A 16,592-nucleotide genomic window follows, 5' to 3' on the forward strand; every position below is an offset into this window, starting at 1 on the left:
AATCCTAATGTAATTCAGCTTAACTTTTATTGGGTCTGAGTAAAAATCTAGTGGTACTTTGGATTTGGTTTAAATATAAGCGAATCCGAACTGAATCTGATTCCTTCGCACCCATAGGCCTATAGCGTTTGTTATGGATTTGAAATGAGCATGTCAAAACCAAATCCGAAGGGTTTCTCTAGTAATACGAGCACTGCTTAGAAATTCGGACAAAGCTGAGGGCCCAACACTATTTTCTCTCTCTAGTTTCTTCCTCCCTCGGCTTCCCTCGCTTTCTTTTTCCCGAAGACATCTCTCTCTCTCTCTCTCTCTGCCCCTCTAAATCTAGATCTTCCCGCATTTCTGCTACGCAAGAAAAGATCAGGTAACAAAGATTTTCCGCGGTCTTGATTGCAAAGAATGCTTGTATTTTGCTACAGTCTCTTCTTTTAGTCTTTGCTGGATCTCGGGAGTTCCCGATTGTTTGTTATGTCTGATTCCGGGGTTCTCCCTTTCCAATTTGTTCTGGCTTTGTCGAGTGTTGGTGCAACTGTCCGATGCTTATTCTCCGATCATTCTGGTCATGTACTTCTCAGTTCACTCGCTCGATGCGGCCTCACCATGCTTGGGGTTTCCATCTTTCTAGGGTTAGGGTTTGTAGCTGTTCGTACGATCAAGCCCTTATTTGTTCCATATCCTCACCTTGGTGATGAATAAGGGCTTGGAATTTGGCGGAATCATTCTCGTTGTCTGCTGAGGTTGTTTGAATTTCACTATTATCTGGGAAACTACCATGATGGTTCTTTTATTCGTCGGAAACTTAATTTGAAGCATGAATTGATTGTATTTGTTGTCTGAATCTGGAATTCTTTCCCCCCTTGATTTCTTCATAGGAAGCATGGAAGGTCAAGAGGGAACGCAGATGCCTCATCTTGTCCTCGCTAACAAGTTGTTCCTCCTTCGGCATCCCGATGTGCCTGATATCGAAAAAGTTCGTCTGAAGGAGGAGGTGTTTGTTTCGATAAAAGATAATGGTACAAATGCTCCTTTTATCTCTTTTTTGCTTTTCCTATTCTTGGGTTTTCAAATTTGGAGTCTCATTTAGGTTAGAATTGCTCGCATTCAGACATGGTTTCAGTATACGAGTCTACAGCAGCAGAGCTAGGTTGGGAAGTAGACCAAGGACTTGTCGATGCTATGCGTGTTAAAATTGAAGAGGAAGTGAAGAAACTCGATGAAAAGTAAGGTTCCCACTTAGTCTATTCTTATTATTTTGAATATCAACTTGATGATATAATGCCATCAATTCCTGAATCCACTTGCCGGAAGCGCTTGGTGAGGCTTTGTGACTCGGGTCTTTCTGGCGCTTTCGACAATTGGGTGTTAGGGAAAGGTATATTATGACCCCCCTTTTGTACTAAAATCTGAAATCTGATGATTATTCGGATAACCGAGCTTTGTTGCTCAAGGGGGTTGCACCAACGGGGTTAAGGGACATGGCTTTAGAGGTGTTATTATCTTCAACAAGTCTGATGTATTGGAGTGTTACATAAGAACTGAAGTTGGAAAAACAAGTTTTCTAGGATTTGCTGGAAATCTAAATTCCTCTCGAGCTTTGATAGCATAGACATTGAAGAGGTTCATTATTTGACAAGCACCTAGAAATGGTACGCAAGACTAAAAGAATCAGGGATCTTAGAAATTATAGTTCATGTATTTGTCCCATGCGCTTGTGAAGACATTGACCATGTTAGTGGATTATGGTGGCACTGGAACAAACTAATGTGCTGGTACAAAATTTATTTGCATTAGTCATAGTCACCTCTAGTTGATAAACCCCTCCAGACTTGGATCAGCTGATGACTAGGTTGCGGGTTAGCGAGTTGACTGGGCGACTCGTGTGTCGCTTGGAGGTCATAATTTTTTTTGTTTTACTTTTCCTGCAGATTGATAAACAATGAATGCTTATCAAGTATATGTAATCAAATAACCTTTATGAGAATTGAACACAACATGCATAACTGCAAAAATGCATTAGTTTGGCACTGAGCAGTCAAAGCTCAACTAATTTATTAAGTAACGTTACTCATTTGCTGAAATAGGTGAATGTGTGCGTGTATGAGAGAGAGAGAGAGAGAGAGAGCCGATGACCCCTTGGTCATTTGAGACCTTGGTCCTTGATGACAGTCTTCAGGGACTTGGGAGAATGAGAGAGTGAATGGGAGTCATTGAGACTCTAGTCCCCAATGACTGTCATCATGGGACCTCGTAATATGAGAGAGAAAGAGTCTTGTCATCTTCGCAACCCCCTGACTATGAAAAGGGAGATAGTTGACCCTGGTCTTTGAGGATATATATATATATATATACCCTTAGGGTCCATGGAGACCACAGTTGACAGTCCCCGGCCAACAACTGTCGTTGTGAATGTGGGGGAGAGGAAGACAATTACTCGTGCAGCATCTGCTGGATAGTGTTGCCAGTGGACTGTTGGGGAAACCTCTAAAGAATGCGAAACAAGGATGGAATCATGCAAGGAAACCCTCACTCCCTGGTTTTTATGAGAAGAATTGTGAAGGGTGAAAGCTTATAAAAGGTTTTAATTAGAGAACCAAGTTGAGAATCAGGTGTGAATCACATACATTGCAACTTACTATCATAAATCAGATCTGATTAGACTGATGATACAGACTCAATTCCTTTAATGATCAGTTATATATCGGTAAAATCTTGAATCATGACCCAGTACCTGGCTGATCTGAGCTGTCTTGGATGATTCTTGAGTTGAATTCCAGATTTGCCAACTATGGCATTAGTGGTTGCAGCTCGACGTGGATGTGAAGTACTTTACTGTACATATCATTAGTTTCTGCTCTCTATAAAGTGTATCAAAGTGTCACAGTACAATGTTATGGCTGATTCTCTTGTTATGGCTATTCATCCAACCACAGTGTCACAGTACAATGTTATGGCTGATTCTCTTGTTATGGCTATTCATCCAACCACAAAATTTGCTCGCTGTTTGATGTTATTAAAGTAGATTTTGCAGTTACTAGCTCGATCTGCTTAGTCTACCTCTTTTGACACTCTATCGGTACAATCTTCACAATTATTTCTAACTCTAGCTTGTTGATAAATTAGGAGCTTCTTGTTACTTGCAAACTAATGAATGCGCTCTAGCCACTAGCGATATTGTGGTAGTTTTTTCTCTTTAAGTGGACTGTTTTGAAAGCTGGTTTTCTCTCCATTAACTGGTCCTGTGGTTCCCGTTGAGCTATAAATGTTCCAAAAATTGTCATGTTTCCTTTATTCCAATGTCTTGCACATTACTTTTTCAAATTGCTCATCATATCCATTAGGAACTTGGTCCTGCTGATCATGAAACCTCCAGAAGATGCAACTTGCATATGTCTTCCTTTGGTGGAATCAAACTCTTTTCCTTGTAGCATCATGAGAGCAGATCCTAAAAAGTAGGCTCTCTGGCACCTGAGCCTCCTGACAGTATCCAGATCTATGTGATTGTTCAGTATAGGAATTTTGGCCCCTGTGTCTTGTGTACTTAGTTTTCTAATTTAAAAAGTAGTTGGCACCCACTGCATCCTATCAGACTGTGATGTAGTGCCTTTCTTAGTTTATTGATACACGTATGAACAGCCATCTAAGAGTCATATTGTCCATAGAAGAGAACACTTCTTTTCCCAACCTTAGTCTTCATATTGCAGCATTCTATGTGTTGGTTTTTTGGTATTGACATTGAAGTCTGAGTCATGTAGTGTCACTAACATCCATCTTTAGTCCACATCTTGGTGTTTGGGGTCCCAAACAATGTTCCTCAAAGGGGATATCTATCTGTTATCATAGCTTGTTCACAAATAAGGGCACAAATTGCAAGTTATTTTGTATGATTTTTGTAGATGCTTTTATTTAACTACCAACAATGGCAATACTTGATGTTGTTATCACATTGGTGTTTGTGGTTTTTAAATGTGAAGAATATGTTTCTGGATGGATATTTTTTAGGAAGAATTGTATATTAGTTTTCCTCTGGTCTGATCATTAATGAAAAATGAAGGCACAAACACAAGAGCACTGTATAGTTTTAGATGAGCATCTCATGTTTCATGTAGAATTTTTGGTTTCTCTACCAAACAAAGCTATCGTAATGGTAATACTGTTTGCTTCTGTTTTCACTTTTAGGTGGGTTGTTGTTTCTATGGATGCAAGCATTGCATGTGTTGTTTCTCAAGTATTTGGAACTTTTAAGCATAGGGTTGCAGATTTGTTTGAAATGAAAAATCTTGGGGTTCACATGTATGTTTTGAGGTTGAGGGTAAAATTTTTAATAGTGCCTATTTTTTATACTCCGAAGACTCTTAACAGATGGTGTTTAGACTTGCATTATGGCAGATAGTGACTTCATATTACACATCAATTCAGAGCCCTCAACCAACTCATGTGAAGCCACTTCAAAACCGTATATTGTGTTCAATTGGACACCTTTCTAACAAATGGCAGATTTTGTCTATAAATTTGTCTACCTTAATGCTTAAGAGTCTCCTCTCCAAACCTATCGTGTACCCTTTACATCATAAAGCTAGAAGAGAAACAAAAAGAAAGCTGTCTAACATGTCTTTTATGTGTGATATAAAACTTTTCACTTTGCTGCCTAACTTCCGTGTCATGTTCCTAGATATCGAAATACTTTCTACTTATTCCATCTACAATTTGTTCTTGAGTTCTAGTTGGTACATTTATTAATAGATCGCTTATAAATGTTTTTATTGGATCATTCTTATAAACCACTCTAAGCCCAAAGTTGCTTTCATGGTACATTGCAACAGGGTTTTTGGATACATGGTATTTTATAATTTATATCAGTCAGGGCTTATGTTAAAGTTTCTATCTTTTATGCAAACGCAGAATAGCAGATGCTGAAGAGAACTTGGGTGAGAGTGAAGTTCGAGAAGCTCATCTGGCAAAATCTTTGTTCTATATCAAGATTGGTGACCAGGTATGAAGAGCTCACTTAGAAGACTCTTGTTTCGTGCTTTTCTCAAAACAGTAATTCCCCCCCCCCCCCCCCCCCCCCCCCCCTTAACTTGGAACATTCTGCAGGAAAAAGCTCTGGAGCAGCTGAAAGTAACTGAGCGCAAAACTGTTGCTGTAGGTCAAAAGATGGATTTAGTGTTTTATACGTTACAGTTGGGCTTTTTCTATATGGATTTTGATCTAATTTCCAAGAGCATTGACAAGGCAAAAAAGTAAGTGAGATTGCCATTCTAGTTTTGTCTTTAAAATACTTGCTTTCTATTAATATTCATCATAAAGCATTGAAGATTATTTTTCTCCATGTAGCCTTTTTGAGGAGGGAGGAGATTGGGAAAGAAAAAATCGCTTGAAGGTCTATGAAGGCTTGTATTGCATGGCCACCAGAAATTTCAAGAAAGCTGCAAGCCTGTTTCTTGATTCCATATCAACTTTCACCACATATGAGCTCTTCAACTATGACACTTTCATCTTCTACACAGTTCTAACCAGTGTCATATCGTTGGATAGAGTTTCTTTGAAGCAGAAGGTATGCATAAAATTTTGTTTATATTCCTTGTCTGATTTGCATTATTGCAGATTTCTTATTTTAGAATGTTGCAGGTGGTGGATGCACCAGAAATCCTGACGGTGATTGGCAAGGTTCCACATCTGTCGGAGTTCCTAAACTCACTTTACGGGTGCCAGTACAAGTCTTTCTTTTCGGCATTTGGTACGACATCTGTTATTATGGGATTGCATGGGAATGCTAAGGCCTCTAAGTCTTGTATCTTAGCTTATTTCATTATCATGACCATTTTCCTCTATGATAATTTGTGCTTGTGCTTGTCTGTTCTTGAGAACTTAATTCTGCAGAAATGGCCATGACCTTGTATGCATGGTACAACTTATTTGCGCCTTGAAAGCAGTTTGAATACATTTGAATGCACGATGGGAATGTAGGCAATCCTTTTGCATTAATGATGCCTCCATCTCACAAAATGCTTCCTGATCTTTGAAGATGCTCTGAAAGAGAGGGATTTCATGTGAAGTAGCATAGGTCCAACTTTGTCATCATTGCATTGATCATTTGGCGCTACCAACTTTAAGAAATAGGCCCTTCTCCCTTTAAAAGGGCCTCTGGTGATTTAGGGCAATGCATACATCATGTGAATGCTTCTTTATGGCTGTTGCACATCTCTTGCGATGAAGTATAAAAGTGAAATTACATTAGAAAGTTTCTCCCCCTTTCTTGATTTTCTTGGCAACTGAGAGAGATTGTGTTTTGTGCAGCCATCTCTACTTTTGGTTATCACCCCTTTTCATTATACTGTGGTTTGTTCTCAAATATATTTGGGTTATCAAACTTGATTAGGAATTGCATGCTCTTTTGTAATTGCATAATTTACATGTCAGTGTAGGTTCAGTAGACCAGTCTACTTGTCAATACACAAGGAGAATGGATGGACAAGCTTTGAGGGCAATTTGCATACATGTGGTTGATTCAGTTTCTTAAGCTGACAATTTGTGCATAGTTGAAATATTGCCTCTTGTTTTTAGCTTGTGATGTAGTTGGCGGCTGTTGTCATGCATAACAATGAAGACATGTTGGCCAGGATACCCAGTTACGTTTAATCTTTTGACAATTTATTCTCCATTCTGTCTACTTCTGCAGCGGGTTTGGCAGATCAAATTAAGCTGGACAGATACTTGCACCGTCATTTCAGATATTACATGAGGGAGGTCCGAACAGTGGTTTATTCACAGTTTCTGGAGTCCTATAAGAGTGTCACCATGGATGCCATGGCAAGAGCTTTTGGAGTGAACGTTGATTTCATTGACATGTAAGTCCCTACCTGTTCTTTGTATTTGGGGAACAGGATCAGAAATATCCCGTCTTATTTTTCTGTATTCTGGTTGTTAGTGCATTGGAGTTTGTTTGCTTATATACTAAAGTTGGGGCCTTTGGCATGCTTGGCTGTCTTCAGGGAACTTTCTCGATTTATTGCAGCGGGGAAGCTTCATTGCAAGATTGATAAAGTCGCTGGTGTACTCGAAACAAACAGGCCAGACGCGAAAAATGCTCTATACCAGTCGACCATAAAGCAGGGAGACTTCTTATTGAATCGAATTCAAAAGCTGTCCCGTGTCATTGATCTTTGAGCATGCTCACTCTTCGCTGATGGCCAAGTTTATTTTTCCTGGAGTTCTCTCCTCTTTCTCATCTTATGCTCTTGAGAATAGAAATTCTGTCCCCACCTTTGATGCATGATTATTTGTTCAAAGAATACGTTCTAAGCCTGTGTTTTAGGGCTCTGAATGCCAGTGTTATTTTTGCTTGTTCAGCTCCCGTGTCCTTGCTTCTATCCAGTTGCTTTCTAAGGAAGTCAGGTTGATTTCCCATTCCGTGAACACTTAAAATCTGCACTAATCTGGTTCAAGGCAAGCCCAGGTGCCACCCAGAGTGCTTTTGTTTTATGCCTAATTTGTGTGGCGCTTGACAATCGGGTGTGTAGCATACATGTAAGTCTGGTGCTGTAAAATCAGAAATTGAAAGTATAACGTCACTGCTGTGAGGCCAGAAATTGAAGGTTGCTGGTTCGGCTATTATCAATTGGACAAAAAAAATTTTATATACATCCTTTTGAAGAATAAAAGGAAAATATCAATAAAATAATTAAAAGAAGAAAAATCTTAAAAAAATAAAATAATGATTAAAAAGAATTAGAGTATATGGAAAGTGGCATTGTTGAATTGGGTGATGAATATTATTATACTGTGATCGGTTTCATCGGAGTAGGTTGATTCAAGTCGATTTTACAGCTGTGGGTGTTATACTTGATTATTTGGGTTTCTGGTGGGATGTTAGAAATCAGGTGGACCAAACAGGTTAGAGGTAGATTGCCCTGGTGTACCATGTATGGTCAAGACCCGACCTGAAGCATTGATTCGTAGGTTCTGTTTCTAGAGCCCAGCAATCCCGAGTTGGAGAAGCTGTTCTCGAATCAACAAAGCCAGCAGCCCAGCGTTGGAAGACACCCTCTGAAGTTGGATCAAGTGCTTGACGCCAGGGCTGCTCGCACGTCTCTTGAGGCCATGGCCTTAGCTGTAGCTGAAGGCTGGCGGTGGATAAAAACTAATGTCAGTATGAAGGACTCCCTCTTTTGCTTCTGCAAGTGAAATTTCCTTCTTTAAATAATACGTGAATGGCTTGTAAATGCATGCAGCTAAATTACATGAAGGGCACCCTTAGCAAGGGAGAGGCGTGAAATGGTGGGCACCGGGACTGCGTGTCCTAGGGGGAGGCGCATTTCGCGTCTGTTCCCTAGCCTGAACAGATCACCTGCTTCGAACTACACGTACTTATCTGTTTCTGTTTGAGATTTGGATTCTAACTGTGGCTTTGCATCTGAATGTGGTCTATATCCAAAATCAGATCTGGAATGAACAATGCACTTTTTCTTCGGAATCTAATCTCGACCACCAGTTAAATTGGATTAAGGTTACATGAGGGCCGAATGGTATCTCAAAATTGCAGATTCGGAACCATGCACCATGAGTCGTATACGACACACCACTCCATATATATTTGACCCAATTTGAGATTCAAATCAAGTCTAATTTCAAACACACACAAATGTTCAAGTAATCAATCGCTCAAACATAAATTGTATATGAAAAGGTGGTTAATTGAAAAATGCCGAAACACAAGATTGTTTTGGTACGAACCTCCACGAGCAGCGGGGCCCTCCAAACATGAAGCCACAATCAAAGGGATTCACGCTCTCTTTCTCGGAGGAAGCCTGGGAGACGATGGTGTTGCACAAGGGTGGTGCCGCCCATCCCCTGGAAGTGGTGGAAACGGTGCTCGAGGTTGCCGACGTCGCCTGGGCAGCTCTGGAGCGCCGCCATGATAGCAAACTCTGTGCCACCGCGCAAGAAGAGCGCCTCCTCGTCGGGGAAGAATTGGAGAGACAGAGAGCCGAGAACCACCGTCTGAGGGCAATCCTCGAGGAGAACACCAGGGTCTTCGAAGCCCTTCAACGATCTCTCTCCCTTTCCAAAGATTGCCCCGATGATGTACCTCCCGTTCCTCTCCCCTTTCCTTTCCTAATTGAATTTTTTTCATTTCGTTTTTCTTCGTTGATCTCATTTCTCGTTGCTTGACAATTGGCTCTGTCTCTCTCTCTCTCGCGCGCGCTAATGGGTGTTGGACAATTGTGATTGTCCTTCCTCGACCTTATGATTGTGATTCTATCTTAGGTGAGTTAGGGTTTCAAAGACTTCGGCTAGGGCAAAAACTGGGAAAATCTTAAAAATTTGTGGAATTTAGTTGCTTTGAAGATTTTTTTTTGGGGGTTCCTGTGACGCGACGTGGACTTTGGAATGATCTGTAAATGGGGTAAGAGTTGGTTCAGGGCAAGGAGCACTAATTTGCCTACTTGCAATAACTGTGCAGTGGTCAATCATTTGAAATAGGAAAATTTTTCACATTTGGGACTTATGGCAGGTATGATATGGTTCTTAGAATTTATTAATTCGTTCTAGGAAATTGTCTTTCTTTGAAGTAGGTGGGTGCCTGCATCTGGAGAAGTGTAAGTGCGACATAAGATTGAATTAGGTTCTTCAATTGCGGCAGTAATCTCTTGGACTTCGTAAGTTGGCTGTTCGATTGAATTAGGATGTCGAATAACTTCGTTATTGTCTTTTTTGCTGCTTCATACGGTTAGTGGCATAACAACGTGATTCTTTATGTCTTTGAACTGTGAAAACATCCGATTGTGGAGGTGGTATCAGAGATGTGATTTTCACTTTTACTTCTCACACTAGGTAGATTTCCTGTTCTAATCTCAAGACAAAATCATCATTGGAATAGATCTGGCAACAACTAAAAAGATATATCGCACGTGCTCTTGCTGTTTTCTAGAGTTTCCAAATCTGTGGCATTCTAGCTTTTTTACTTTAAGCAGCATTAGAGCCCTGCAATATTTCTGAGGCTTGTAAATTGATGTCTAATCACATCATAATAGCGATGGCTTTTATGATCTTGTGATCTTTGGAAAAATTGTGTGACCGCAGTGATGGTCGTTCCTTTTCTCTACTTGATCATCTGTGGGGGAACCCTTTCGTTTGATCATCACTTCACTTATACAAGTTAGATGCGGATGCCCTACCCCTAAGCCCCTGCATGTTCATATGACTCCAAGAAAGATGTAACGTGTTTCTATTTCTACTTTACATGGTCCAATTTGTGACAAGGTAACAACTTCATCTTCCATGGTCAAAATTTATATGCATATCTAAAAGATGAAGTTTTATATATCATTCCTTTGATTCCCCTTTCCAAATATCATTTATTATGCCTCTGCCGGTTAAGCATAAAGTACATAATTCCCTCAACTCTTTCTATAGTCTTACCATTTGTGCATATGATCTGCAGCTTTATGAGCAGCTTCTGGCAACATTGGAGACCTCAAACTTTCTGAAGCAGCTTGATTTCCTTAAGAAATCTTTATCCACTTCAACAAAAAGTGATATTCTGTTTAAAGAAATTGATGGTATCGTTTACATTTTTCAACAAGAATTTGTTTCTCTACTCCATTACATGCTCATAGAATTTGTTGCTCTACTCCATTACATGCTCATAGTTTTTCTATCTTCACAGTACTTTTTGCTAGGTTATTTTGACTGTAGCACATGTTTTTCACCTTAGGGGAAACTCTTATCAGCGTCGAACTTGAGGAACCAAGTTGGTGGGTTTTAGTCACAGGTGAAGTGGCACCAAATGCTGTGGAAGAGTTTAGCGGAATTGATGATGAAAGCTATCTAATTGTCAATGAGCAGCATGTGGTTGATGGAATTGCCAATTTTATGGCAACATGCATTGTCTTGAACCCAAAGTCTCGGGTATGGGAACAAAAATTTGGTCCATGAGATTTTATAATAGATTGTGTATTTTTAGTACTGACTGGCATGTTTTGCAGGCATTGACCCCAGAAGAGCTACATAAAGGTGCCTCTCTCTCTTGAGCTTGTTAGAAAAAATATTATTAATCACCACAATATGTTGGTTATTTTTATTAGTTCATGATCTACCATTTCCAGCTCTCTTGTATCTATATATCCTTAGTGAGGATACCAGTATAAGAATCATTGCGAATCTTCAAATTCATTATGTTTCATTTGTGCAAAATACATATTATTAGGTTCCACTGTTGGTCAAGGTTTATCGTATGGTTGCCCATGCTTCATCCATGTCAGACTTGACCTTTATTATCCGTTATCATCTTTTGCAATCAGTGTTCTTTTTAGTTGGATGAACTTCAATTTTTCCTCAATATTTTTTTCTCTCTCCTTTTATTCACACACTTTCAAGCTAGAACCTCTGTCAATATAGCAATATTGATTTCCATTTACTTGTGTCTGTTTATGCAAGGTCGAGTCAATTGCCCTTCTTAATTTTTGGCTTCAGGAATTCCTCTATAACTCAAGCGACAGAATAAAATGTTTTTCCAATCCCATGTTAACCAATTTATTTATTGGATTCAATTTTCCTCAATCTTGGGAACTAATGATTGGTTTGTACAAGGATTCTGGATTTTTTTATAATGAGAAAATTATATCAGGACTTGTTTCTGCCTTTCCATTCATTCTAGAAACAATACCAAAGTATTGGATCTTTCATTATTCAAACTGTGTATCTCCTTTGCTTGCAGTAATTTATCATGCACTGAATGGGCAAAAGAACTGATTTAATCTGACACCATAAAGAAAATTGTAATGTCACTTTGTATGTAAAGTGTAAACAATCCATTAAAATTTTATTCATTCTTTATACTTGCTACTTCTGCATTCCATCTAGCAGCAGAATCGGGGATAGGAAACTTTACTAACTCTACACCTAATTTATTGTAGAAATTTCTGGGATCAATGTTTAGACCGTGGAAAAATTTTCTGACACTATGGCATTAGTCAACTCTTTTTTTCTCTTAAAATTTGTGTTTTTCCCCAGTTTACATCATAAGATTGAAAGTCATGAAGTGCAGGTCTGGTCTTATATGTGGATGTGTCACTTTCATTGTGCTTATTGTGCATGTCTTTTACATGTAGCATTGGAGGTCTGGTGTTGATATTTGGCATCTAGGTGGCTATAAAGTTTTTTGATATATGTATCTGATTGAATTTGTCTTGTGCTTCCAAAATGTTTCACACTGACTCTATTACTGGTTTGATTTATCGTTTCATTTTGTTTGATTGATGCTGATACTTTAGAAGAATCTAGTGTATTCTTAAATTATTCAACTGCAGATCAAGTATGTCAAAAAATGTTTTTCACAAAATAAGTTCCTTTATTAAGAACATTTTTTGGTGCTTTTTATCGCGATGGTATTCTGGAACCTATGTATGACTCAACTGGACTATCTGTATTTGGTGCTGCTGTTTTCTGAGATTGAATTTACTTATCGATCAGTTGACTAGTTTGATCCACTGTTGGCAACAGATTTCATTTCCACGCAGTGACTAAAGGCTGAGCCTGTATCTTGGCAAGGCTTTGCGACACGTTTTTGCACCTTTATTACTAGAGCACATTGTATCTGAACAATTTGAAGTCTATTTAAGAGCAGGACGTGTAGTCGAGCATCTGCAAGCATCTAACTAAAAGTACTTTCTCTGCTATGTTTTCACTTGTGTTAGTGATGATGTAACCTTGTGAAATACAAAAGAAAATGCCCTACCTGTTTGTTATAGTAATCTTTTTGCCAATTTACCCATCAATGATTTCATTCCTTTTGCAGGATCATTTTATTATTGGAAGTCTATATTCGTTAAATGTATGTTATAACTTTGACATCGTGGTTTACCTGTGGATATGCAGTTCTGTTGAAAGCGTTTGGCCACGCGAACCATAAGGATAAGATAAAGAAGTTGTGGCATGCTGGGAAGATTTTGTATACTTTATCGACATGGGGAATTGCTTTGGCAGGGTGAGTGACCTAATTTGTTGTTACAAATAGTTGCACTCGAAAGTAATTGAATTATGGAAAACATCAAAGAAGTACTATCAGAAATGAGTTTCTAATCCTATCACAAATAATTTTGAGCATTTTGCAGTGTACATAGGAGTTGTATCCATTTAATGTGTGGTACATCTGTATTTGTCAACGTAGAGCTCAATCTCTGATGCAATATCCCTCAAATAGAGGTGTATAGGTTTGTACACAGCAATTGTCTCAACATGAACCTATATATTTATGTGTGCGGACAAGGATGGTTACCTGATAAGTTTTGGGCATCCTGAGGCCGCACAGGCTGTATGTATTTTGGGCTTGATCGACAAGTTTTGTTGGATATCTGTTCTTCGAACCTGATGTTAGCCTTGTGAGCCTGATCGCTTCTCCTTTTTCTGATTCTGGCTTAACTTAACCTGGGCTATTTGCAGTTTGTGAGGGAACGCCCTAAAGGGAAAGATTAGATTCTGACAGGCCCCCATATAGATCTGTTAACTTTCTAGAAAGTCCCAAAACCATTCGATGATTGTTTTAGCATTTACTCCATTTACATATTCTTGATTTACAGATTATACAGGCATCGTGTTCTCATAAAAGCTGCTGCCAAGGGAGTTGGGGCAACTGGAAAGGTCATGTTGAAATGTTTGTGATTCGCATCTTCTCATCTGCTGTATTCGAAGAATCAGCACTTGTCCGACTTCCATGCATTGTAATTTGTTGAAGCATTTATTGTATATGCTTGTACAGGAATGTTGGTGTCGTCGCTTTTCTTTGTGAATTATAAAAATAACTGTATTTGATTCTTTATGTGAACTTCTGGTTCTATAAGAAACTTGCCGTGTGTGTGTGCATTGTGAATATCTTTCAGATACGTCTAAAATTCTTGTTATATTCCTGGGATTGTAGATTACATTTGAAGAAGTTGAGACCACGTAGAACCAAACGTTACGCAGTCTATTCCAGATTTGAATTTTTTTTGCTAACAACTTCAGCCAGTCCAAAACATGCTGTCACAAGAATAATTACTCGTTCATTACCAAATCCTTCTTGATTGGTGTTCATGTCTTTTTATTCTTTTTCTCTAAAGACTTTCATATCGACAAGGCAACAGCAGGGCCAACGTGTGCTTAAATGCATATGATACTTCCGTGAAGCAAAATCTGGCGACTGTTCGGTTCACGTGGTTGAATGTGTTTGGGAAATGTTAGAAAACCGCGGCACCGTCGATTGGAAGTGTCGTAGCTGCTTTTGCGCCCGAAACCAAATTGGAAAATTTCGTAATGTACGACATGGGTGGTGCTTTTCACTTCATCTGAAGTCAACCAGGTATTGTGCCGGTCAGCCTATCAACCAGCCGTCACGTACCCATAGTTTCAAATGACGCAGGCAGCAGAGAGCGATAGGCAGGACACTGGGAAGTAACATCTTAAAGGTTCCAAAAAATCCTGGGTCGGTGGATCCTTGGTTTGAAGCCCGCACTGAAGGTTGTCCAGAGGGGAGTTAACGGGAATGAATTTGTTGCCACGAGAGCCAAGTAAGTTGGACGCTTTTTCATACAAACAAGGTGAAGGTGCTCAAATGAGCTTACACTGAGGCGGTTGAAATAAGCACGGCGACCGTGCACGACATGGAACTCGGTGGATTTGATCGTCATTGCAGGAAAACAGTCTAAAAAAGAAGTCAAATGACTGTAATAATAAATTGAATTTCTCTTGAATGTTCTGCTCAAAATTATGCGAAATACAAAGAACAACGGTGCCTAACTGTAGTCTGTAGGGGATCATCCTGTATGGATTCGGTACTGATTCACATATATATTTTATTGGCATGAAAAATCCGGCTTCTTCAATTACGTGCAGTTTCAGCTTCTGCACTTTTTCAGCGAAGGGCGGGCTTACGTGATTCTTGTCTGTAAGGAGCCCAACCTTTTATTTTTTATTTTTTATTTTTATAATGGTGTTGTGGATGATTGGGCCCAGATGTTTGCTTGAGCGTGTTAAGTTGGGCAGACTTTTCTGTTGCTTCATTTTCAATTACCAAGAATGGGTAGCTCCGTCCCAATCATCCTCTAAAGTTTGCCTCCCTAGAGTGGCCGAAAATTTATGAGATGGAAACTGATACCAACCCATTTGGCTGTCCAATTATGGTTACTTACGTGAATGGGCTTCGTTAAGGGGAGGAGAGAAAGAGAAAGATCGGAAAATCGAAGAAGAAAGTTTCTCAATCTCGACAATAATCCTTTTTGAAGTCCAGACGAGTAGTATCGTCTGGATTTTGTGATGAACAAATTGTACAACATAAATGGAAATTTTGGACATTGAGAAGCATGTCTTGTTAAGTGTAAACCAGGAATCATGAGCGCGCGCGCGAGAGAGAGAGACCGAGCAATCCAAATGGAAAGTTTAATCAACTTGACAAGCATGACTTTGTGAACTCCAAACATGGAATGCTTTTTTGTCCAGTTGGCTACGTGATTGATCAACCAAACACTGATTCGCCATGAGAATCACAAATCTGGACGAGATATGCAGCTGCGTGTAGCCCTAAGACTAGTTCTCTCTCTCTCTCTCTCTCTCTCTCTCTCTCTCTGACACACACACACAGAAACAGAGGGATAGGCGGAAAGATTGCATAAATATTGTTGACAACCCAATTATCATCCACAGATGGATGAAATTTCTCAAAGATGTTTCAGCTTAATCAAACCCTCCCAGAATATGCCATGAATTTATTTACATTATTAGCCACTTGGCCAGAACTCATCTGTCCAACCAGTTTAGACAACTTGCACGGGGCGTGCTCCATGCTGTCTTTGTTTTGTATATGCAGGGCACACATAAATAATTAAGGGCATCGAGGTGCCCAATAAATTATTGTTACAGAATACAGTTTTCACTTTTCCTATATGAAGATGGCATTGGATGCTCATTGGCGTGAAAGAAATCAGATTCCAGTAAATGATCATCTGGTGGGGAGTCTGACATAAAAGAAGTAATGGCAACATCAGCCTTAAATTTCTATGCTCCTTGAAAGCTAACCAACAGAAGCGACAACGTGGTTGCAATTAAAGAACATGACACTGGCATCACAAGATCAACACGTCTTCAATTCCCATGGCTGGCTTCTTTAGCCAGATGACTTTATTTTAGAGCAACTTATTTCAAGGAAGACAATTTGTGAAAAATGGTACAGTTCACGTTTTCCAGATGGCACTTTGAAAATCTAGAAGATCTTTTTGAAAGGTTGGCCTCTACCTTTTGTCACCTTATTGATTGATGAAATACCTCTGTTCGTGACAACCTAAACCAGGAAGTAATAGTACTTCAGTAATTATTAGAGTGAAAAAAAGTGTAAAAGTGAGCATCCCATCTCTCTCTCTCTCGAGACATAAAAGAAAAAGTCAGGTTGCCTTTCCATATTCAAACTTGAATCTCATTGTCATATTAAGGTTTGTGACCCAGAACGAACTTGTGTTAGATCTAATAATATGAAGATATTTTAATGTGTATACATGCGAGACATCTTTCTTAATAAAAAGTATGTCTCAAAATAGTTTTCATGGGCTCGCATAGCAGAGTAG

At 39.3% G+C, this 16,592-nt stretch overlaps 2 protein-coding genes across 2 annotated transcripts; both read left to right on the forward strand.

Moving 5' to 3' along the window:
* Positions 1–202: 202 nt before the first annotated feature.
* LOC116259650 (26S proteasome non-ATPase regulatory subunit 6 homolog) lies at positions 203–7,349 on the forward strand. The gene is made up of 9 exons (XM_031637509.2): positions 203–364; positions 873–1,013; positions 1,106–1,220; positions 4,900–4,990; positions 5,095–5,240; positions 5,335–5,554; positions 5,629–5,737; positions 6,680–6,848; positions 6,993–7,349. The coding sequence occupies exons 2-9, from the start codon at positions 878–880 to the stop codon at positions 7,165–7,167; spliced, it is 1,161 nt and encodes a 386-aa protein (XP_031493369.1). The 5' UTR covers positions 203–364; positions 873–877; the 3' UTR covers positions 7,168–7,349.
* Positions 7,350–8,769: 1,420 nt separating this feature from the next.
* On the forward strand, positions 8,770–13,819 carry LOC116259395 (uncharacterized). Its single transcript, XM_031637188.2, has 6 exons — positions 8,770–9,084; positions 10,445–10,562; positions 10,718–10,911; positions 10,989–11,016; positions 12,880–12,988; positions 13,581–13,819. The coding sequence occupies exons 1-6, from the start codon at positions 8,818–8,820 to the stop codon at positions 13,660–13,662; spliced, it is 798 nt and encodes a 265-aa protein (XP_031493048.1). The 5' UTR covers positions 8,770–8,817; the 3' UTR covers positions 13,663–13,819.
* The last annotated feature ends 2,773 nt before the right edge of the window (positions 13,820–16,592 follow it).

Source organism: Nymphaea colorata, chromosome 8 (assembly GCF_008831285.2).
Source record: "Nymphaea colorata isolate Beijing-Zhang1983 chromosome 8, ASM883128v2, whole genome shotgun sequence".
Taxonomy (NCBI): domain Eukaryota; kingdom Viridiplantae; phylum Streptophyta; class Magnoliopsida; order Nymphaeales; family Nymphaeaceae; genus Nymphaea; species Nymphaea colorata.